At 43.9% G+C, this 23,584-nt stretch overlaps 1 protein-coding gene across 1 annotated transcript; it reads right to left on the minus strand.

The window, feature by feature from the left end:
• Nucleotides 1–2,564: 2,564 nt before the first annotated feature.
• LOC123362016 (acetylserotonin O-methyltransferase-like) lies at nt 2,565–18,187 on the minus strand. The gene is made up of 8 exons (XM_045002267.1): nt 18,086–18,187; nt 17,814–17,988; nt 14,413–14,542; nt 12,942–13,010; nt 9,947–10,065; nt 6,075–6,215; nt 3,537–3,659; nt 2,565–2,776 (listed from the first exon to the last, which is right to left on the minus strand). Exons 1-8 carry the CDS (start codon nt 18,155–18,157, stop codon nt 2,565–2,567), a joined length of 1,041 nt encoding a protein of 346 aa, XP_044858202.1. The 5' UTR covers nt 18,158–18,187.
• Nucleotides 18,188–23,584: the final 5,397 nt, after the last annotated feature.

Raw genomic sequence — 23,584 nt, forward strand, 5'->3', positions numbered from 1 at the left:
ACATTAAAAATTGGTAGGATTGCAAATCAAGTACTTAAAAGCTAGGAAATGCCAGCATTAAGGGGGTTTGTATTTCACAGGAAGCTCTGCAGTAAGTGTATAGCAGAGACTTACCCAGGCCAATGCCACTCTACTGCCTCAGTTTCCCCTCTTAACAGATATCTACACGCATGTAGGCTGATGGGGGGTTCTTAGGCACAATCATCACTGAGGTGACTTAGCCCTCCAGCTAAGACACAGAGCTCACAGCATTTCTGGATTTAAATTAAATTCTAAAGGAAACAAGACCATTTTTCTATCACAGACTCATTCTGGGCATAGCCCTTCTTCCCAGGACCTGCCATATTTGTCCTTCAGCCCTTTCATTAACAGCTTTCCCACTTGGGCTCTCAACAATCCCTTCTTCCTTTTATGAATAAGGAAGATTACACCATCTGAACAGGTAGGGAGAGGGGAGAGACAATTTGAACCCACCTTCTACTATCAGTCCAGCCATTAGACCCTACACAATTGGGCTGATTGGGACCTCTTCATATGCAACTATCCTAGACCTTCTCCTTATTAGCCCTTTCCTGGCTAGGTCTTACTCATTAATGAAACAGTTAGGCCCACAGCTAGTTTCTCTGCAGTCTCTCTCTTGACTAAACCCAGGCTGCTCTTATATCTCCCAGCAGGCCTGGGAGATATAATCACATGATCCCCAACACATGACTTCTATACTAATTGCCTTCAGCTGGGGAGGCAGACTAAAATGCCACGGATGAGGCTGAGTCCAAACCCCGCCCTGACCCACCTCACCCCAAAAGGGTCAGCTCAGCCCAGGCCAAGGTGTTTGAGGGATGACTTCCTTCCAGAACAATTATCCTCCTAACTCCCAATACTCAGAGATCAGTTGATACGCAGCTGGAAAAAGAGTTTTTATTCCTTCCAAAACTCCTTTTTTCCCCCTTGTTAATGCTTATTACAGCAACTTTGGTTAGTGTCATGATCAGTGCTGACGGCATCTCCAAACATACAGTGTTGCATTTCTGTTTTAGGGTGAAGCTGTAGTCTTGTATGTTGTTATTTATTGTATCTGATCCGGGGGGAGGTTAATAGGCAGTCGAGTCCTGCCTGTATGTGCTAGAGTTGGTACTTTCAGTGTTCCAGGAATTCCTTTGCTTTGTATAAGTGAGTATTACAATACGCTTATCTATATAAAAGTTGACTCCTTTTCTGGATCCTGCCACAGTTCACTGCTCCAGGCCCATGGGAGGTGCTGGAAATGGCGCGGGCTGAGGGACATACTGGCCGCTACTTCCATCAGCTGCCATTGGCCTGGAGCAGCAAACCGCAGCCAGAGGGAGCCGCGATCGGCCGGACCTGCGGACGCGGCAGATAACCGCCAAGGACTTTCCTAAACAAGTGGTGTCCCAAGTTTGGGAAACACTGCTTTACACTGTAGAAACTTTCATAGAATCACAGTGCAACCAACAGTGATGTACAGTTTATATTTGCAAGAAGAAAGCTGAGTACAAACCAGGCTGGTCAGCCATTATGTTAAACATGCAAAGAATGGAAAAGTAAAAATTCTGACAGCATAGAAACAATGTATAATGCAAGGAGTATAAGATTTCCACAGTTGCTTTCACATGCTATTTCTTGTGAAACATGTGTTAATTACTTTAATTCCCCATGTAGTCAAGAGCTAAACAAGAGTCACATTCAAACTAGCAGATCGTCAATTCCAGTAGCAGTGGTGGCCAAACGTACTGACCCTCTGAGCCACTTAACACAATCGTCAGTCGTTCAAGAGCCAGGGTTCACCAGCTGGGCCTTGGCGCTTCAGCCCTGTGTGCGATGTGAGGTCTCAGGGTTTCTGCCTCGCAGCAAGCACACCTCTTGGGGCTGCAGCCCCGAAACCTCCCACCCTGCTGGGCAGAAGTCAGAGTCAATGCATGGGAAGGGCACCGGGGGGTCATATGCCCACCCAGATTTTTGCCAGGGTTTGCTGGCCCCACTCAGTCACATGATGTCACCAGGGCTCCTCCCTGCATGGCAGCTGATGGAGCCAGTAAGCTGGAAGCTGCAGCCATGGGAGAGGCAGCAGTGAACAGCTGGGAGCTGCAGGGAGAGTGCTGGTTTTGCTGCTTTCTCTCCCTGCAGAGCTAAAGCAGCAGCCCCTCCCTATTATCACCTGGGAGTTGCAGGTGGGGTATGGCAGGTGGAGAAGGGGAGTGGGGGCTAGGGTGACCAGACAGCAAGTGTGAAAAATCAGGACAGGGGGTGGGGTGTTAATAGGAGCCTATATAAAAAAAAGATCCAAAAATTGGGACTGTCTCTATAAAATTGGGACATCTGGTCACCCTAGTGGGGGCCTGCATGAGCCGCACTTTACTGTAAAAGAGCTGCAGGTGGCCTCATAGGCCCAGCATACATAATGAGTGACTGTTCTAGCAGTGTATTGTTGTACAAAGAAAGTGACATGGTTAACTATGAGCTGGGTTCATTGCTGCAGTCTAGTAAAAGCTGGTCACGTCACTGCATTTACACATCTAACAACAGGCAAGAAAGAAGAGACAGAATTATTTTCTTCCTAAAATAGCATCATAGAGCTTTTCTGTTTTCTTGACTTGAATCTCTCTGAAACCAGCTGCAGCGAGGAGCTTGCTGTACTCGGTTGGCGTTCGTTCTTTTCCTTCAGTCTGAACCAACATCATCAGAGAGAAGAGCTGAGCTTCTAAAGGCCCAGTTTTGTCTTCATTCAAAAGTGTTTCAACCAACAGCACTCCGCACCCTGGTGGGATAAAGAGATTTAAAAACTAACACGTTAATTTGTCAGAGGAGGACACGAAAGCTTATTTTTCAACTGCATTTTTAGCTATTTCCATAATCTTAGAGATCCCCTTTATATTAAAAGAAAAATCATGTTATGTTGCTACAGTAGTTAATGAAATAGCAAGAGGGATTCTATGCATCAATAAGCTATTATTTCCTGTACTTCAAAGTAGAGAGTGAAGGGGAACCTATTAGCTGTGATTGAAACATTTATTTACTCCAGCAGAAATGAACCAGAGGTGTGGTTGCTCGGCATCTCTGAAAATCAAGCCCCGTGGGCCAGAGTTTTAAAATAATTTAAAATGCACATTGGCAATTTTCAAAATTTGAATGGGTGCCTATCAACATCATTAGGCACCCGAATAACTTTATAAATGTGGCCTTGCATGTCTAAAGTGTATGCCAAACCTAGAGGCCAACTTTGGATGGACGTATTCATGGAGGTTTTGTCAGATGTCATAATCTTTAATTAAAGATTAATCTTTAATTCTTGGAGACTCCAGGACAATTCTGGAAACTCGGCAATATTACTAAAAGCAAATTTTCAAGTTGGCCATTCTTACTCATGGGGTCTGGATGCAAATCACTAATGTAAAAGGAGAAAGGTTTGCAGTGTATTTTTCTTTACTTAGTCTTTCATTGAAATGGCTCTTTAAAAAAATCCCTGTCCAAACCAAATGATGCATATATGTCTCTATTTTGCAAAGAGGAAAACATACCAGGCTTGCAAGCCTTGTAGATTTTTGTTAGTAGCTGCATACACTTGTCATCTGCCCAGTCATGCAGGATCCTAGCCAAAATGTACAGGTCAGCTTCTGGAATTGGATCTTTAAAAAAATCTCCTGTAACAAAAAGAAAAACAATAAAAAAACCAGGCCTGAATAAGCAAACATTTTAAATCAGGTATTGCGAAAAGTACATGCTAGCTCCAGAACTGTTTGAGAGACTTGCTGGGAAGCTACACTCTTCTGGCTTGTCATGCTGAGTATTCACAGCCCACTTAGGGGGCAAATCTCCCAGTATTGAATAATTGGTGATGTGCTCTTTATCCATCCACTTGTATGCCAATTTCATTTCTCTCTCTCTCTCTTTCTCTCCGTTTCCTGTCTGCTTCATCCATATAAACCGTCTGTCACACTTCTCTGCCTTTGCTTTTAGGTCATCCCCCGTCCCCTCCACTTTTTCCCCTTCTTCACTGCTGGGGCCCCTTTCTCTCTCCCCTCTCCTCTCTTGACTCCCACCCTCCAAAATTGACCATTTATTTCTATTTAAATAGTAAAACTAGATACCTAAAACCAACATACTCCTACACTGGTGTGATGGATGATGCTATATGATTGAGGATAACTATATTTATCATAGCTGGTATCACTATTATACAACTGCAACAAACTTTGTACAAAGTATGTCATGTAAGATAACAATGGAAAAGAAACATGCTAACAAATCCTGTTTAAATCTATGTACCATCACTGTATGTGAAGTTATGATATTGGCTATGTATTTGTATCTCAAATGTGTTTGTTCTTGGCGTGACACCCTCTAGGATGTTTACATCCAGTCTCGACAGCCCATTGTGGATGGACTATCCAAGTGTGGAAGGGCTATTAGAAAGAATCAGCTTTCCAGATAGCCTCTTCCTTAGAATGCCTCATACAGCAAGGAGCTGTGATTCAGCAAAACATGTATGGACATGTGGTGGGGACATGTGACCTAAGAATCCACGTTGGCCAGTAACTCTCCATGTACCTGTACGGTGGGCTTGGTTTGGGACAGTAAATTTCCAGGCACATGGCAGAGGGTATAAATTACAGCTGAGAAAACTCCATCTTGCCTCATTCCTGCTCCAAACTTCTCTGCACTGTAGATTTATAACAAAAGAAGTATTCTAAGCTAGGTACTGAGGCCCTTCTAAGCTTTGGGAAGTTTGCCAGAGAGACTTCTGCAAATCAGCAGACTACATCAAAGCTGCAAACCTGATCTCAGGACTTAGCAATTTTTTTTGTTTTATATATATATATTATACCTATTTTAGAACTCTCTTCTTTATTTTTAATACATTCTTAGTTAGTTTATTAAACACTGACTGGCAGCTTGATTTTGGTAAAATCTGAAATATTTATTGACCTGGGATCTGTGGCTAATCCTTTGAGATTGAGGAACCTTAATGTACAGGGAATTGGGTCACACTCAGTAACCTCTTACTGTACAAGATCTATTTGTCTGGATTGGGAGCTAGGGGTTGGAATGCTTAAGGGGACTGCATGTTTTGGCTTCTTGTTAAGCAGTGTTGTATGAGAGGAGCTCTTTTGTTACTGGATTGGTGACTCTAATTAAAGAGTAAACCACCTGGCAGTGGGTCACATGTATATTGTAACATTACCCAATAGCATTTATCCCTTCAAATGTAACATGGAGGTCTTTATGGACCTTTGTGACCAGTCACATTGCACTAATCTACGCAACCTACTGTTTTCAACAATTTAGCCTGCTTTGGACTGCCCACAATTGTGCAGTGAAGCCACATCCTACCTCCCCCCAGGGTGACACCTGGAAGGGCTAGGAAGGCCACTTCATGGAGGTTTTTTGTTTGTTTGTTTTGGTTTTTTTTTTCATTGCTGTTTAATATGGATAATGTTCAAGGACTTGGAATATATTTGCAGGGGCGGCTCTACCTTTTTGGCCACCCCAAGCAGTCATGCGCGGGAGGCGCCCCGGAGCCGCGGGAGCAGCGGACCTCCCGCGGGCATGACTGCGGAGGGTCCGCTGGTTGCGCGGCTCAGCTGGACCTCCCGCAGCTGCGGATGGTTCGCAGATCCGGCGGCTCCGCTTGAGCTTCCGCAGTCATGCCTGCGGGAGGTCCAGCCAAGCCGCGGGACCAGCGAACCGTCCGCAGTCATGCCTGTGGGAGGTCCACTGGAGCCGCGGGACGAGCGCCCCCTCCGCAGTCATGCCTGCGGCAGGTCCGGTCATCCTGGGGCTCCGGTGGACCTCCCGCAGGCATGACTGCGGCAGGTCCGCCGGCCCAGCCTGCCGCCCCCCCGGGAAAGGACCGCCCCACGCGCGTGCTTGCTGCACTGGGGTCTGGAGCCGGCCCTGTATATTTGCATCCTTGGCACCTAATATCTCAGCTTTTTCAGGTGAGTAAACAAGTTCAAATGGTGTACATTGCTCATGAGATTCTGTTATCATGAAACATGGTCCTTTCAGCACATTTTTCTTTGCATATGAGCACACACAAAATGAACCAAGTTTACCTTCATGGAAAGTGATCCGACGTTCTTCTGGGGGTACAAAACGCTCCTTCGCCACTTGCACTACTTTAGGTAGGTCATAAATTGTGACTGTAGACTTTGGGTACAAAGAAATACATTCCTGGGCCAAACCACCTGCACATCCTTATAGTGAAAATGAAATACAGGGTAAATGCTCAAATATAACAACATTGGTCATTTTTTATAATATCTTCCATCTAAGAAACTTAGACTGCAATGAACTCAGATTCATGCCGCCTTGTGAGGTAGGTTAATGTTAGTATCCACTTTTACAGAAGGAGACACTGAAATACAAAAACCATAAGTGATTTGGTCATGGTCTCTCAGCCTCTCTCTCCCGAATAAGACCCAATTCTCTGTTTCCCAGTGATCTAATCACTGGACCATAAAGGGTATTGCTTTAAAACAACGTAGTATGATGCCCCTACAGCTGGCTGGAAATTTTCAAAGGAAGAGTGTTTTCTTTCAAAGAAATGGTCATTCTGAATATGGAATTTTTGTGCAATATTGACTTTATCTAAATTTTAGTTTTCATGAAATTTTATGACTATTTTTTAATAAAAAATATAACTAGAAGTATTTTTCACTGAAAGCCTGTATTTTGGTAAAGAGGAAATGGAGATCACCATTTCAATGTTTTCCATAAAATATGAGAATTTAAACAAATAAAATAGAGTCTGTTTTGAACATTAGAAAACAGAAACCTCAATTTTTTTGTGAATATATTCTGAATTTTTTTTCCACCAGCATTAGATTAAACTAAAAGCCAAAGTACAAGTGACTTACTACAACAGATAGTCTCCCCTTAGCTACAATTGATGGACCATTCCTCTATTTTAAAGCTCCCATCTTCAGTCATTAGGAAGGCATGTAGCATCATAATAATACTTAGCCTCTTATATAGCGCTATTAAACTAGATGATCAAGATGGTCCCCACTGGCCTTAAAGTCTATGAGTCTATAGTGCTGTTAATCTATAAATATCAAAGCACTTTACAAAGGAGGCACATTTTGTTATCTCCATTGTACAGATGGGACAACAGAGGCCCACAGAGGGGAAATGACTTGCCTACGGTCATGCAGCAGGCATGGGGCAGAGATCTGGTATAGAAAACAAGTCTCCTGTGTCCCAGCATAGTCACAATCAGCACAGTCGCTGCAGCAATGCATTAGAACTCTAGGCACCCTTCCCTACAAGCTGGATTTCCAAAGCCCTGGCCTCCTCCCATTAGGTTTACACCAAAGCCAGGTCTTGGTATATAGAAAATGCCACACTGAGCCATGAGCAAAATAACAGAATTGTTAAAAATGTAAAAGATTCACATCCAGTATTCACCATTCAAAACATTACCATACAGTTTATGTTCAGGATGGGGTTTGTTTGTATTGTAAAAACAAACCCTAGAGGGGGAAAGAAACTGGTGAGGAGCATGAGTTGAGTTAGTTTACATTAAAAGGACAGCATATGCCAAGGTTATTTTTCCCATGATATTTAAATTCATGTTTTTCTCACTGTTTACAACAGTGAACTGAAAACTGATCTGGTTTCTCTGCTTCAGCTGCTTTTGCTCCATCCCACAAACACACGGGTTTGTTCCTGCAGAGCTAGTCATTTGCATAAGACTGCGGGCAGTGAGCATTCAACAATGGCCTGCTCCAAAAATCAGTGGAGTCAATGGGACAATTCCCATCAACTATTGTAGGGTTTGGATTCAGACGGAAAAAGGGCACCGAAAGATTTTCTGTATAAGGACTTTGCAAACAGAAAGAAGGATGGGAGGGAAGCAAGTGGTCCAAATTTTGAGCCTACAAAATTCTAGAGTGGCTCTTCAATATCAATTCTATACAAACAGCCACCAAGAACACTTTTAAATCCCTTGTAATAAAAACACTGATTCCAGTCTGAGAAGCACAGAAGAAATCTCAAGACAACCAGTACATTTGTCTTGGAGAGAAGGCAGGAGAGGGGGAAAGGAACTATAAGTTGAGTTCAAGTGACAGGTGGGGTGTGGGACAATCTGGAAAGATTCCATGGCTATAATACATTAAGCTTCAGGATAACTTACTTACTTCCAGCTTGCCTGCCCTACCTTGCCAGTAACCCATATGGCGAACAGTTTTCTGGGATCCCCCAGCTCCCTGGCTCCTCAGCAGCTCCTGTGGTGGGGTTGCCACAGAGCAGAGCTCCCTCCAAGAAGCATCTTTCATTTGCGAAACTTTGAAATATTCCCTCACCGGGAACACTTTGGTGTTTCCAAAATGAAATATTGCAGAATTTCTCTTCTGCAAAAATGTTTGAGATTTTGGCTTTTCATCCCAATTTCGGATACAGTTTATTTCTAAAACCTTGAAACTTTTGCACTGTGAGATTCATTTTCCCAGCCAGATCTACTTAAAATGAAATAGTCAGAGGGCAGAACAGAGCATGCTTATGGACACTGGTTCACCCAGGTGCTTAAGCACAGGCCTGTTGGTGTCACTAGGCATAAATCTAGGTAACTTGGGAGGATGGCTCTGGGCCTATGTGAACCAAAGTACCTCTATGTGAAGTGCTTTTGTTAGCCTTACTAAACTTTTGTAACCTCTTGTGTTATGTGCTGGCAGCTGCAAGGCCGCTTGGCACTAGATGCAGCCAATACTAGATAAGATAGGCGGAAAGCAGATGCTGTAATTAAAGTTATATGCATGAGAAAGTAGCCCCCACGGTGGGAAAAGTACAGATAAACCCTCACAAGGGGGTATAAATGCTGGGACCCCGCCTGCGTGCGAGTGTGCAGGATTTGAGATTGCTTTTTCTCCCTTGCACCTTATTTGAGCTCAAATAAACCTGGTTTGCTTCTCCACCCTGGTGTGTTAATTAGTGCGACGCACACTGGGCAACGAACCCCGCTGTTGCCCCCCCTCGGGCCCTTTGGGCCGGCAACAGGCCCATCCTTAAATACACGATAATTCCAATTCAGGCTGAATCAGGGCCATGGGCATGGAAATAACCCAACAAATGTAGTCAAGAAAACCTTGAAATAATAAAACATAACACTGAAAACATCATCATCATCTATGTAGCAGATTTTAATACATCACTTGGCTCACGAAAAACACAGAAGTGATTGTGGTGTGTTGTGATTGCAGAATTTTGACATACAAACTGTAGGGCTATATTTGCTGCCATCAAGGAAATACATTGGCAGAGGCTGTTCTAATGCTATGCACAGCTCCAGTGGAAAATTGTCATCAATATTATTCAGAAAATCATAGGTAAGGCCATTGCAAAGAAGAATAAGACACAGCTGAGGCACACTGAATGCCTTTAGAGGTTGAGAAGTGAAAGTGATTAGAACAGATTAGCCAGACTTCATTTCTGCTTTCTGTGTTTTAGAAACATGGAAGAGCAAAACAGCAGGGGAGAAGTACAAATGGAGATTGCCTGGTGCTATAAATCCTGACAGGATTGAAATACAGAGACAATGGTAAAGCTGTTTGGGGGTAAGATGTATGTAGGCAATTCATCAACCTAAAGTTACTGAATGAAGAGAAGAGTAGCCTGGAGGCTCTTCTGGCAGAATTTCTTAAGCGATGGCAGAAGAAAAACCTACCAAATCAATGAGAAGGAAAATAAGCAGCTATTTAGATCTATGGAGTTCTTTAGACTCAGGAAAACATTCTGCTTTCTAATGCTTTTATCATTTTCAAATGTTTATATAACTTTGCCTCAGAATGTAAAATGCTTCCCTTATGATAGATCCTGGCTATTTAGTCTGTCCTGTTTTTCCATTGCTCACGCAGGTCGTAGAACAAGTGTAGTATTTATCCATAGCTTATCAAAGAAGACAGTTCAAAGTTCTGATGACACTTACCTCCCAGATCATAAATGACAGTGAAAGGTGAAAGGTCAAATGCAGCAATCACATCTCTGCCATCTATATTCCAAAATGCATTTAAAAAATACATGAATTTGATCATCTCTTCTTCTGATCTAGTGATCTGAAAGAACGTTGTTTGTAGTGCAAGTAAATTATGACACATTCATTGATTGCTAGCATCATATAGCTCTTGTTCTTTTAGCTAAAATACTATATTAAACCCTAAAAAAACAGGAGTACTTGTGGCACCTTAAAGACTAAAAAATTTATTTTAGCATGAGCTTTCGTGAGCTGCAGCTCACTTCTTCAGATGCATAGAATGGAACACACAGACAGGGGATATTTATACATACAGAGAACATGAAAAGGTGGAAGTATGCATACCAACAGGCAGAGTCTAATCAATTGAGATGAGCTATCGTTAGCAGGAGGAAAAAAAACTTTTTGAAGTGATTATTAAGATGGCCCATAGAAGGTGTGAGGAGAACTTAACATAGGGAAATATATTCAATTGGTGTAATGACCCAACCATTCCCAGTCTTTCTTTAGGCCACAGTTAATAGTATCTAGTTTGCATATTAATTCAAGTTCAGCAGTTTCTCTTTGGAGTCTGTTTTTGAAGTTTTTTTGTTGCATAATTGCCACCTTCAAGTCTGTCACTGAGTGGTTAGAGAGGTTGAAGTGTTCTCCCACTGGTTTTTGAATGTTATGATTCCTGATGTCAGATTTGTGTCCATTTATTCTTTTGCGTAGAGACTGTCCGGTTTGGCCAATGTACATGGCAGAGGGGCATTGCTGGCACATGATGGCATATATCACGTTGGTAGATGTGCAGGTGTACGAGCCCCTGATGGCGTGTCTGATGTGATTAGGTCCTATGATGGTGTCACTTGAATGGATATGTGGACAGAGCTGGCATCGGGCTTTGTTGCAAGGATAGGTTCCTGGGTTAGTGTTTATGTTGTATGGTGTGCGGTTGCTGGTGAGTATTTGCTTCAGGTTGGGAGGCTGTCTATAAGCGAGGACTGGCCTGTCTCCCAAGATCTGTGAGAGTGAGGGATCATCTTTAAGGATAGGTTGTAAATCTTTGATGATGCGCTGGAGAGGTTTTAGTTGGGGGGTGTAGGTGATGGCTAGTGGTGTTCTGTTATTTTCTTTTTTAGGCCTGTCCTGGAGTAGGTGGCTTCTGGGTACTCTTCTGGCTCTGTCAATCTGTTTTTTCACTTCAGTGGGTGGGTATTGTAGGTTTAAGAATGCTTGATAGAGATCTTGTAGGTGTTTATCTCTGTCTGAGGGATTGGAGCAAATACGGTTGTATCTTAGAGCTTGGCTGTAGACAATGGATCATGTGGTGTGTCCAGGATGGAAGCTGGAGGCATGTAAGTAAGTATAGCGGTCAGTGGGTTTCCGGTATAGGGTGGTATTTATGTGACCATCGTTTATTAGCACAGTAGTGTCTAGGAAATGGACCGCTTGTGTGGATTGGTCTAGGCTGAGGTTGATGGTGGGATGGAAATTGTTAAAATCACGGTGGAACTCCTCGAGGGCTTCTTTTCCATGAGTCCAGATGATGAAGATGTCATCAATGTAGCGCAAGTAGAGTAGGGGCGTTAGGGAACGAGAGTTAAGGAAGCGTTGTTCTAAGTCAGCCATAAAGATGTTGGCATACTGAGGGGCCATGCGGGTACCCATAGCAGTGCCACTGACTTGAAGATATATATTGTCCCCAAATGTGAAATAGTTGTGGGTGAGGACAAAATCACAAAGTTCAGCCACCAGGTTAGCCGTGATATTATTGGGGATACTGTTCCTGATGGCTTGTAGTCCATCTTTGTGTGGAATGTTAGTGTAGAGGGCTTCCACATCCATAGTGGCCAGAATGGTGTTTTCTGGAAGATCACTGATGGATTGTAGTTTCCTCAGGAAGTCAGTGGTGTCTCGAAGATAGCTGGGAGTGCTGGTAGCATAGGGCCTGAGGAGAGAGTCCACATAGCCAGACAATCCTGCTGTTAAAGTACCAATGCTTGAGATGATGGGGCGTCCAGGATTTCCAGGTTTATGGATCTTGGGTAGCAAATAGAATACACCTGGTCAGGGTTCCAGGCATGTGTCTGTATAGATCTGTTCCTGTGCTTTCTCAGGGAGTTTTTTGAGCAGATGGTGTAGTTTCTTTTGGTAATCATCAGTGGGATCAGAGGGTAATGGCTTGTAGAATGTGGAGTTAGAGAGCTGCCTGGCAGCCTCTTGTTCATATTCCGACCTATTCATGATGATGACAGCACCTCCTTTGTCAGCCTGTTTGATTATGATGTCAGAGTTGTTCTTGAGGCTGTTGATGGCATTGTGTTCAGCACGGCTTAGGTTATGGGGCAAGTGATGTTGCTTTTCCACAATTTCAGCCTGTGCACGGTGACGGAAGCAATCTATGTAGAATCTAGCCTGTTGTTTCGACCCTCAGGAGGAGTCCATGCAGAATCCTTTTTGTTATAGCATTGGTAGGAAAGTCCCCGAGATAGGACAGATTCTTCTGCTGGGCTAAGAGAATAGCTGGAAAGATTAACAATATTGTTGGGTGGGTTAAGGGAGCTACTGTTGTGGCTTAAATTAGCAGATATTCAAAATATTAAGAATAAATCCACTTTGTTTCACATCCTACATTTTAATGAGACTTACTGTAAATTACACTTATCATCTAGCAGTGATATGATGTTAAGCCTAAGGGTCTCCAGCTGTTTTTCATTTAACAGAATTTTCCATTATACCAAACATTCTACATAGCAAATTGTTCATGATAGGTTGCCAGTAAGAACTTGATGCTTAGATACCAAGGTGACGAGCACCTTACTCTCAACACTGGATGTAATTGAAATGATGGGGTTTTCATGTGAATAGGACTAATCACCATATTTCACAGTCAAAGCGGTAACACAAAATAGAAAAGTCATCCACATAAAAGAAAAGCATAAAATTCCCGACACTAAATTATTACCTGTAGAGAGTCCCAAAGATGTCTTCTGATGACATGCCGAATGCTCGCTCATACTGGTTTTTCCCATCTCTTAAAAAAATATATATATATGGGGTATTTGTGCTTTGACACCTTTCTGCTTTGGTGACAACTTTGGCTTATTAAGGTACCCATTTTATTCTACTTATTAAGGTATAAGTGTTACCCTTTGTGTTATTGCTTTGATCAGCGATTCTGAAATGCGGCCATCAACTGCTTTTCGTGCAGCCACGGGGCTGCCTGAAGCAGGTACTTCGGCCCCGGGGTGGAAGGGCTTCATGGGCCCCAGCGCTTCGGGAGTCACGGCACAGGGGCCCCTGGGGCAGCCAAGCTCCCAGCCCACATCCATGGGGAAGCGAGGCTCCCAGGGCAGCAGCAGCCAGATTCCCATCCCCCATCTGGGAGCAGTGGGGTCCCCCGGGGCAGCCGGGTTTCCGGCCCCTGGCCCTCAGGCTCTCTGACTCCAGTCCCCGTTCCTGGGACAGTGGGGCTCTCAGGGCAGCAGGGCTTTGGGAGCCCAACGCTTTGGCAGGTGGGGCAGTAGGATCGTTTTGGGGCAGCCTAGGTCCTGGTCCCCATCCATGGGGGAGGCGGACCCCCCAAGGATAGCGAGGGCAGCTGGGCTCCCAGTCCCAAGGCACCTGGGATCCCAGTCCAGGGCTCCCAGTGGGACTTCAGGCCCCTGGAGGCCATAGAGCTCCTGGCCCACAGGGCGACATAGCCACCATCATGTGTTGGGTGCATCCTGAGGCCCCAAATAAAATTTGGGGGAGGAGAATCCCTGGCTTGATCATTCTGAAAGCTGTCTGTGCCACACCAAAAGATTCAGAAAGAAGATCAGTCCCTACTTTGTTATTATTTTATGTTCATTATTGGACACCACTAAGAGGAAGGAAATACAACTGCTCTTTGATGTACCAGAGACAGGGCTCAGATCCTCAGCTGGTGTAAATTGACACAGCTCCATAAAGAGCTGTGCTGACTTGTACTGGCTGAGATTCTGGCCCAATTACACTGACTTACTTCCTCATTTTCTTCTGCCTTTGGCAACACAGCCAATTAGGATCCCTGCAAGCATCCCTCAGTCACTATTCATCACCATTTGCCTGGCCGAGAGCTTCCCTCCACAGAAACTATTATCATGATTAAATGTTCCCCTTGGGACACATCAAATAAGCATAGTATAGAATTCTGTTTCTGAATTTGCAGTGAATTCATCCACTGAAGCACTAGCAAATATAAGCTTGTGTAGTAATAGTTCAACATGCTTCCCAAACAATTACCAGTCAATGTTACCCAGGAGGTGTGTGGGTTACATATGTCTTTATTTTCTCCTGTTTTCCCAAAGACAAACCTCTTCCAGAGCAGGTTCACAAATGTAGCAAAGTACTTTATTGCAATGGGTGTTGGCACATGAGTTTTGTACTAACAACATAAGATTTCATCTCCTTACCTCACAGCATCTGTCAGGTACTGGAAGCAAAAAGAGACGGTTTTGGAATAGTACATCAAACGATGATACTGAGACTTGGGACTTGATTTTGCAAGATAGAGGTTGGAAAGCTCTGTGTTCCTGTAAAAGGCTAAAGGGAATAAAGGGAAAGATAAGTTAACATTTACAAACTTGTCATTGTGCAAAGCCTGTTTTACAGCATAATCTATGTAACAAGAACAAGCTGTAGGAATGCAATCAAAGCAACAAAGAAACTGCAGGAGATTCCCCAGTCTAGATAGACCAGAGATGGGGGAGGGTCCAGGCACGCATGCATAGCATACCATATCTACCCATCAGATTCTGAAAGAACTGGAGTGAAGGATTCCAGGATGTAAAAAGCACACCCCATCACCATCACCATCATCATCACCATTTCTTTGTGAAAGTGTATAAGCCATATGCCTGTGGTGACATATCTTTCCACTATACTTTTTAGTGTATGTGCTCAAAAGTATCTTGTTTCAGCAAGAACACCTAACATACCAGTCTTTTTTCACCTGATGAGGAAACCAATAGGGAGAATTAAGTCTCCAGGACATAATACCACCCATTATCCCTAACTTGAGTAGCTCACACACTTCTGAGGCCATCTACTGCTACTGAATTTCAATATTCTCACTGGCTGATTATGAGAGTCATCTGATAGATGCAAAGTTTTGGGTCTCTTACTATGCTTACAATATGTCTTTCATGGACAGATATATGGGCTGGTATAGAATGTGTTCTCTCTCTTACAGCACAGGCCAATGCCCACTGAACTCAATGAGAGCCAGGTTAGGCTTTAAATCTGTTCTTCAGCTGTGTGTGATGGGACGACTGGGGTCTGGGCAGCTCCAGGAAAGTCTCTGTGTGTGTTCTACACCCAGGTGGCTGCCACTGAGGTGAAAAGTTCCTCTGAAGAATCCACCTGAACTTCTATTAGCAGGGTGGATGCTGCCTCATTTGTGCTCCTGCAGCTGGCCTGATTGCCATGGAAAGAGTGTAGGTGGCTTCAGAAGAGGCTACAGATTTCTAAAAGCTTGTCTACATGGTGAAATGGACTGGAATAGCTGTTTGGTAAAAACTCCCCAGGTTGACAGCTTAGTTTAATCTAATTTACAAGTGAATCAAGTTAAACTGGAACAAGCCAACTCTTATTCTACTGTGGAATGGCTATAGCACTTTAAATTCCCCCTTCCTTATTCCAAAATAACTTTCCAATATAGATGTGGCCTAAGAGAAGAGAAGGTATGTGTAAAAAGGCCACTCTTCTTGGATGTGGAGTACTTGTTACACCTTAGAGACTAACAAATTTATTTGAGCATAAGCTTTCATGGGCTAAAACCCACTTCATTGGATGCCTGCAGTGGAAAATACAGTAGGAAGATATATGTACTCAGAGGACATGAAAAAATGAGTGTTGCCATATTAACTAAAACAAGAGTAATCAGTTAAGGTGGGCTATTATCAGCAGGAGGAAAAAAACTTTTGTAGTGATAATCTGGATGGCCCATTTCCAACAGTTGACAAGAAAGTGTGAGTAACAGTAGGAGGAAAATTAACATGGGGAAATAGTTTTTACTTTGTATAATGACCCATCCTCTCTCAGTCTTTTTTCAAGCCTAATTTAATGGTGTCAAGTTTGCAAATTAATTCCAATTCTGCTGTTACTTGTTGGAGTCTGTTTTTGAAACTTCAGACAATGCTTGATTCCCGTGGAAAGACTGATGACAGGGTCTCCTGAGAGCTTGATAGCTGGGAGGGTGTGTACGTGTGTGTGTGTGATCTATGAGGAGCAACCTGAGCGGTTGCAAGTAAGTATAATTGTGAAGAGGTTTGTATGCACGGCGCCTGGCATGAACGCTGAATCCATTTGTCATTTACTAATTTAAATCAATCATTTGGAACTGCAGTTTTTTGAAATTATCCAAAGACAATGTTACAAGGTATTTATTGTTCGAAAACCCCACTCACAAGAACATTTGTATGCGTCCTGTGTTTAATACAAATATTTTTTTTTAAAAAAACAATGTTCTTGTTTGTTTAAAGCATGCTACTGCTGCTTCTGTCAGCAAAATATGTGAGTGGAATTTACAGAAAGATCTACCGATGTTTGCTGCATATGGAATACAACAGATTAGGAAGAGTAGATGTATCTGATACAGTCTTTTCCTGCTCTATGTGGGCTTTTCTCCTCGTTTCTGCCTCCTAAATCGTGTACTGAGAGCACAATTCAGGCTGAAAGCAGAGAACACACAGCAAAGAAGTTTCTTTGTATACATAGGATTTTCATTCAGGGTTACTTTATCTGAACACATCTCTTTCTAAGCTATCTGTAAATATTTCTAAAGTACACTTCACACTGCACAGGTCCAGACCAGGGCCGCCCAGAGGGTTCAGGGGGTCTGAGTTCTTCAGCGGCAGGGGGGGCCCTGCTTCAGCGGTAATTCAGCAGCGGGGGGTCCTTCCGCTCCGGGACCCACCACCGAAGAGCCCCGAAGACCCATGGTGGGAGCTCCCCCCCGCCGCCGAATTGCCGCCGAAGACCAGGCACTTCGGCAGTGGGTCCCGGAGTGGAAGGACCCCCCCGCTGCCGAATTGCCGCCGAAGACCCGGAGTGTAAGAAGCTCAGGGGGTCCGGGCCCCGCGAGAGTTTTCTGGGGGCCCCAAAGTGAGTGAAGGATCCCCCTCCAGGGGCCTTGAAAAACTCTTGTGGGGGCCCCTGCAGGGTCCGGGGCCTGGGGCAAATTGCCCCACTTGCCCCTCTCCACCACCCTCCCCGAGCAGCCCTGGTCCAGACCTTCAGACAGCATAAACAGGCATAGCTCTGTCAATTTCAATGGAGTTCCACCAATTTATAGCAGCTGAGGATCTGACCTCTTGTCTTTAGCTCAGGAAATCTGAAAGTGCACTTTATGTAATAAAGATAATTAATATAAAGATATAAAGACAATTGGCCAAGTTAGCAGGAGAGCTTAAAGAAGTCTAAATTAGTGTAACTAATACTGTCTTCTGGCCTCCAGACTATATATTCATTACACATCTTACAACATTCTCTTAGATTCCCTTACAGCTGCTTAGACTCAAATTGCCTTACACATGGGTAATTACTATTGCTTTTGAATTTGGTCCAATGAGTTAAAGAGGTTCTAGGAGAGGTAGAAAAGTGACTTTGCATCTGTTTTACTCTCTTACTCCTACCCAAGTTCAGTTCTTGTAAATCTGCTGCTTTGAGATTTCTCAAATCGCACTGTACCTCTTCTCGCATTCTGGCAGTTTTGCTTTTAACATTATAACTCAGTCTCGCACGTACTATTTAATGAGGCCTTAAAACCAACAGTGATTTAATTGTTAGTCTTCTCCCTTCCCGACAACATTACCTCCTTCACTTTTCATTTCAACTTCCAGGAGCTTTAATCCCACGCAGGCATCTAGCAACCGTTCCATTCCACTGACACTGGTGCCCAAACGTTCAGCAATGGTGTCTGAAGACAGGGGCCCTTCTGACTCCAGCAATAGATCAAACACTCCCAATTCACAGGCGGTAAACATAATCTGAAAGCAAATGGGGGTGGGGCAGTGGAATAAGAAAAAGAGCAAATGTCCTCTGATGAGTTTTAATATAATTTCCAGGCATTACTTGTAATCTTACCTTTGAGACTAAAAACCCATTGTTGTATTGAAATAAGATCCGAGGATAGTCAATGTCTTCTGTGGAGCTCATTTTCCTTCAGCGCACTGTGAGAGATCCTCTTGCCTTTCTTGTTCAAATAAGCTTCGGTTCTTCTAGATACAGATCACACTAGGTAGTTCACTTAATCTGATTGGTCAGGAGTGTTCCTAGCCTCTTTCCCAGGGGGGTTGGGACTGAGATGTGTTGTTCTGTCCCATGTAGTGGCACAGAGACCACTTAGAGGGAGAGAGAAAATTAGTCTGCTCTACAGCTTTAGCTAACAGGCAGTTGGCTTTTGGCTCATGCAATAGAGGCTCATGCACTAAACTCTAGAGGCCCCAGGTTCGATCTCATCTGCCAAAGACCGGGCTCTGTCAGCATTACATTAGGACAGTGCCAAATTATTATGATGAATTACTGTGATTGATATGAATGTGGTGAGCATAGCTCAAATGAGTGATTGATGAGAAAGAAACCATTAACTGATCTTTGATCTCTGTCTGTTTTGCAGTCCCTTCTAAAATATAATTAGAAATACCAGTAATGAAACATCCACCGTGTGTATTTCTGGGACATGACTCCTTTGAGAGCAAGAGGTATAAGTACTAAAAATATCATATGTACAGTGTTAGTTAGTTAGTTCCCTAATTAACATCTGAAGAGGTCAGTGATGCTGTAAGACAGAGAGCCTTGAGGTAGCCAAAACCCTGCTTCAGGGGACATTTGACAAGACCAAGTACTTGAGAAGGAAAGAGAAGAGAAGAAAAAAGTCTCCATCCGGGTTGTAGCTATACCTGCTTTTTTTGCCAATCAGGATACTGTATAAGGCCAACATAGTTACTGAGGGTTTATGCTTGGGGAATTGATGCTTATTAGGAAGAGGTATTGTTAGGGTCTTATCAAATTCACGGCCATGAAAAATGTGTCATGGACCATGAAATCTGGTCTCCCCGCATTAAATCTGATATTTTGTGTGCTTTTACCCTATATCAGGGGTCGGCAACCGGTGGCTCGCAGCTCGCCAGGGTAAGCTCCCTGGCGGGCCGGCCCGGTTTGTTTATCTGCCGCGTCGGCAAGTTCGGCCGATCGCGGCTCCCACTGGCCGCGGTTCGCGGTCCCAGGCCAATGCGGGAGGCAGGAAGCCGCGGCCAGAACATCCCTCGGCTCGCGCCGCTTCCTGCCTCCTGCATTGGCCTGGGACCGCGAACCGCGGCCAGTGGGAGCCGCGGTCGGCCGAACTTGCACCTTTTACTGAGCTCAAATAAACTTGGTTTGCTTCTCCACCCTGGTGTGTTAATTAGTGCGACGCCCCCTCGGGCCCTCTGGGCCAGCAACAGTTTTGGCGTCCTTGGGTGGGCTCAAGGCTGAAATTTAGCCTTGCCCAGACTCCTCCGACGGCCGGCGGACTACGGTCACAGCCGACACCCAGCGCGCACCGGTGCCTTTACCGGGGGCCTCGGCAGAGACACGTCAGGCCGACCTTGGAGGACACAACGGTGCAACGCACTCAGATAGCGAAGAAGCAGTTGCGGGCGACGGTGAGGAACCGGTCCTGTGGATAAGGTAGGAACAGTCCAGTGGTGTGGACTTTTTCCTGTTAGGACCTGGGGACGCCCAGTGTCTCCGTATCCCTAGAGTATGGGGCAGGCAGGGCAGGGTGTATGCCCTTAGAATGCATTCTAGTTTGCATGGAGAGCTCTTGTAAAAATCCCCCATCATATGCCCCAGAGCTGCACTGGGAGGAGGACTGTCCGCGGGGACGTCTGTCTCTGTTGGGCTCATGCCATCTGAACTTATTGACTGTGCAGCAAGATAAAATGCATTGTGGTAATAGGAAATAATGGCCTTGGGGTGGGTGTGTGTGTGTGTGTGTGTGTGTATACCAGCGTGAGTGACTGTTACCGGAAGATGCCCAGAGTACCCTGTGAAGCGAAAGCTCGTGACCAGGACTACTCTAACGCAAGCCCGGTAACTAGTGAATCTTTTAGGAGATCCGACCCACGGTGGGCTGACTCAGCCTGGCATCATCCGGCGAGGAAGCTACCTGGGTCTAGGAGTGTGTGAACCCATCTTCCCTCCCCCCACTTCCTTTCCGTGTGGGCTACTGACAGTCTGATCATCTCACTGGACGCAATCAGAGTAAGCGGCGCCGTCTCCCAGAGACTAGCCGACGCTCTTTGCTGAAGGGAGGTGTAGGAGAGTCGTGGTCATCCACGTTAGTCTCTCCTGTGTGAGTACCCTGTAGGGAGAGATCCTTAGTTTATGAGCCGCTAGCACGGACAAGGCACCCTCCCTGTGTGTGTGAGTGGAAAATGGGTAAGGGACAGTCTAAACATTCCACCTCACCCCCTAAGAGTACCCCAGCATATTACATGTATGTACATTATGGTCTTAAAACCTGCAGGTATTTAGAGAATTGGAATCTTCACACGCGTGAAAATCCATCTAAACAATGCCCATTAGAAGGTACCTTTAATCTAGATAAGATCATACATCGCAGAGGAGCTTTTAATCACCAAAGAAGAGCCTCTGACACAGTGTGAGCAATTTGTCTAGGAATGGGTTAATTTGAAATTCAGCTTGGCCCAGAGATAAAGAGAAAGTTGCTCTGCATTCAAGGTCAAGAATCAATGCAGACTATGCTAAGTACAAAGAAAAACTGCTTTCAGCCCTAGCTGACTGTGGAGAAAAAAATATATAGACAGAGGCAAACCAAAGGCAATACAAGTTACAGAACTGAGATTACATTTGCAAAGTTTAACTGTCCAGTGAGATCAAACAGTGTGCCTTTGCGACCCTAGAGCCGGTGTGGCTTGGTGACACTGGAGAAGCCATAGGCAGCTGACCTGGACTGGAATCTCTGAAAGAGACACCGCAGGAGATTCCAGGGTGTAAAAGAACAGCCCTCCCAAGAGCAGAAGCATGTTGGAAATTCTAAACAAGCTGTATACAGGATAATCTCCCGTCCACTTATTCCCCTTCTCTGAACGTTATACACAGATGTGGCCAGTCTGGACATATGTGAGTATTAAAGTGGCTTAAGGCTTGGGGCATTCATATTTTTCCTGAGTGATGTGGGAGCGTTCCCAATACTCTCCATTGTTGTTTTATTATTTTTAATGAAGCTTTAAAATTTGGTTATATGATGTGTTTTCTTTATCCTCCCCCAACGTCCTGCAGTGTCAGCCTGATCACCTGACATGAGGGATCGATTGGTAACAGAAATTTGTCACAGTTTGGTGAGCAATCGAGAATGGGGGAGCCCTGCAGAATTTACAGCATCTATCTGTTTTACCCTTGTTATTTTATGTTTGCTCTATGTTGTTGGAGTTATATGTTGAGGATTGCATGATTAAAGGTGAGCTCTAATAGAATAAGGAAACACTATCTGGTTCTGGTTTGCTATCTGGGTTCTGGTTCTGTTCTGTTTAACTGGTTGCTGTTGTTTTTCTGCTCTGTTCATTTGGGCGTTAGGTGTGTGGGCGGAACTGAACTTCTCGTTCGTAATTCCTCAGGGTGGAAGCCATTGTGTGCGATGAAGCTCTGAGGTTGTATTGAGATTCTTCTGTCCCGTCCCCTATAATGGACAGTGTAATAGAAGTAGGAAAATCTGGATTAGACCGTAATTCCCTCTGTTCTCTGTGTAATTCTCTTTTCTGTTTAAGTGTCAGCAGATAGATGGCCTTTACCCAATGGGCCATGTATTTTTGCCCAGGTGGCAAGCCTCACAAGGGAGGACTCGGGTAGTCTTGTAAGTAAAAATGTTTAAGGGAAAAGACCAGAAGGGGTGGGGGCTAGTTAAGAAGCCCACCCTCCTAGCTAAACTGGTAGTGGAACAAGTTAGTGCCCATGGAAGGGACGGTTCAGCGAGAAAAGCAGGATCGGGCCCAGGTGGGCAGGCAACAGACAGAGAGATTGGAAAACAGGTTGGAAACTTTTGAGGGTGTAGTGGAAGGAAGGAGTAAGTAAGTATAAGCATGGGGATTCCAAATACCCAGGAGGATATTTGGAATGGTGTTTTGAATTGATAAGTGATTTAAGCAAGTGATTTAAGGGAGAGTGAAGAGTTAACTCTGTAGTTGCTGGAGGGAACAGCAGTTGAACTTTGTAAAAATGCTAAAGAGGAAAGTTCTTGGTGTCTTTAAAATGTTTGTAAATAAAATCAGGCAAAGAAATTATTAGATTGCAATCATTTGGCTATGAACAATTTTGTTGAATTAGCTGAAAAAATGTATACAGTGCTATGTAATTAAAATTGTATTAGGCTCTAAGGGCACTAGAAGTGGTGATGTTTTCTTTCAGTGTTTAAAAGCAGGAGTTAAAAGTAAAAAGCAAGCCAAAAAGTATCTGTATTAATGCAAATTATCTAACTGATAAGGTAGAAGCCACTGAAACCTGGGCTGCCTATGAAACACATACAAGAAAATATGGGGTAATTCCCCTGTTTTGCCTAAAATCAACAAGGGTATTTGTATATTTTAAGTGATGATTGACTGCCCAGAAGGGGTAGACCTCTGTTTTTGTCTTTCAGATAATCAAAGAAAACTGATGCCAGCTCAACAGCATTCAACGTACCATGCATTTACTGGCACAATAAAAATTATGTTTTGTGTTCTATGTTCTGTCTTGTGGTGTTTGTCTCGTGACCAGAATTGTTGTGTTTAATATTTTCATGGAATCAAGCGGAAGTGTTGGATTGAAATGCAGATACTTATTTTGTACAATTTAGAATATAAAGTGTTTGGATAAATCAGAAAAATGTAATATACTAAAGTCTAATACATTTGCTTAAGTAACAAAAGGAAACTTTATTGGCCAAATGTTTTAACTAAAAATTGTTATTAAAATTTGCATACCAACAGTCTTTGGAAGCAAGGACATGAAAAGTTAACCCACTCCCCATATTGTACATGGAATCCTTCTGGCTATCTCAGACTTCTAGCCAGAGGGCTGGGGATGGTGGAAAGCTATTGGACTAGAGGTTGTATTGAATGAACTCATCAAAGTGGGTGTGCTTGTCCTGGCTTGTTGTGCCAAAGCTCTGTAATAAGGTTATTTTAGTGGAAGGGTATATGTGGCATACATTAAATAATAAGACTAATGTACTGTATAATGGCAATGTGTATGTGTTCATGGTTGGGAAAAGGTGTATGAGTAAAGAGTGGAAGTTTCCTTTGTAGGTTAAAAAAAGCCAAGAAGGGAAGAAGAAAAAAAGAACAGAATGAATTAACTGGAAAAAAAATAGCTAACATGCTCAGTCTAAGGATAAGGCGCTGGCCCCATTCAAGGACACTGCTCACAGTTAAGACTTGGCTGATAACCAGAAAAAGGGGGGGACTTAAATTTGCCCACACAGCTATGAAATCTGTAAAACACTGCCAGTCACTAATGAAATGTGTTAGGTTTCTTTTCTCACAGGTAAAGAAGCGCTACCCAAAGACCCTAGCAGCCCTGCCACTCCTTGGAACCAGAAGACTG

This window comes from Mauremys mutica, chromosome 1 (genome assembly GCF_020497125.1).
Source record: "Mauremys mutica isolate MM-2020 ecotype Southern chromosome 1, ASM2049712v1, whole genome shotgun sequence".
Taxonomy (NCBI): domain Eukaryota; kingdom Metazoa; phylum Chordata; order Testudines; family Geoemydidae; genus Mauremys; species Mauremys mutica.

Coding starts and splice junctions, on each gene's coding strand:
- LOC123362016 (XM_045002267.1), bottom strand. CDS start 18,157: ATGAGCTCCACAGAAGACATTGACTATCCTCGGATCTTATTTCAATAC. Junction 13,011..14,412: donor TACCTGACAGATGCTGTGAG/GTAAGGAGATGA, acceptor TATTTTTTTAAG/AGATGGGAAAAACCAGTATG. Junction 10,066..12,941: donor ATCTTTGGGACTCTCTACAG/GTAATAATTTAG, acceptor TCAGATCACTAG/ATCAGAAGAAGAGATGATCA.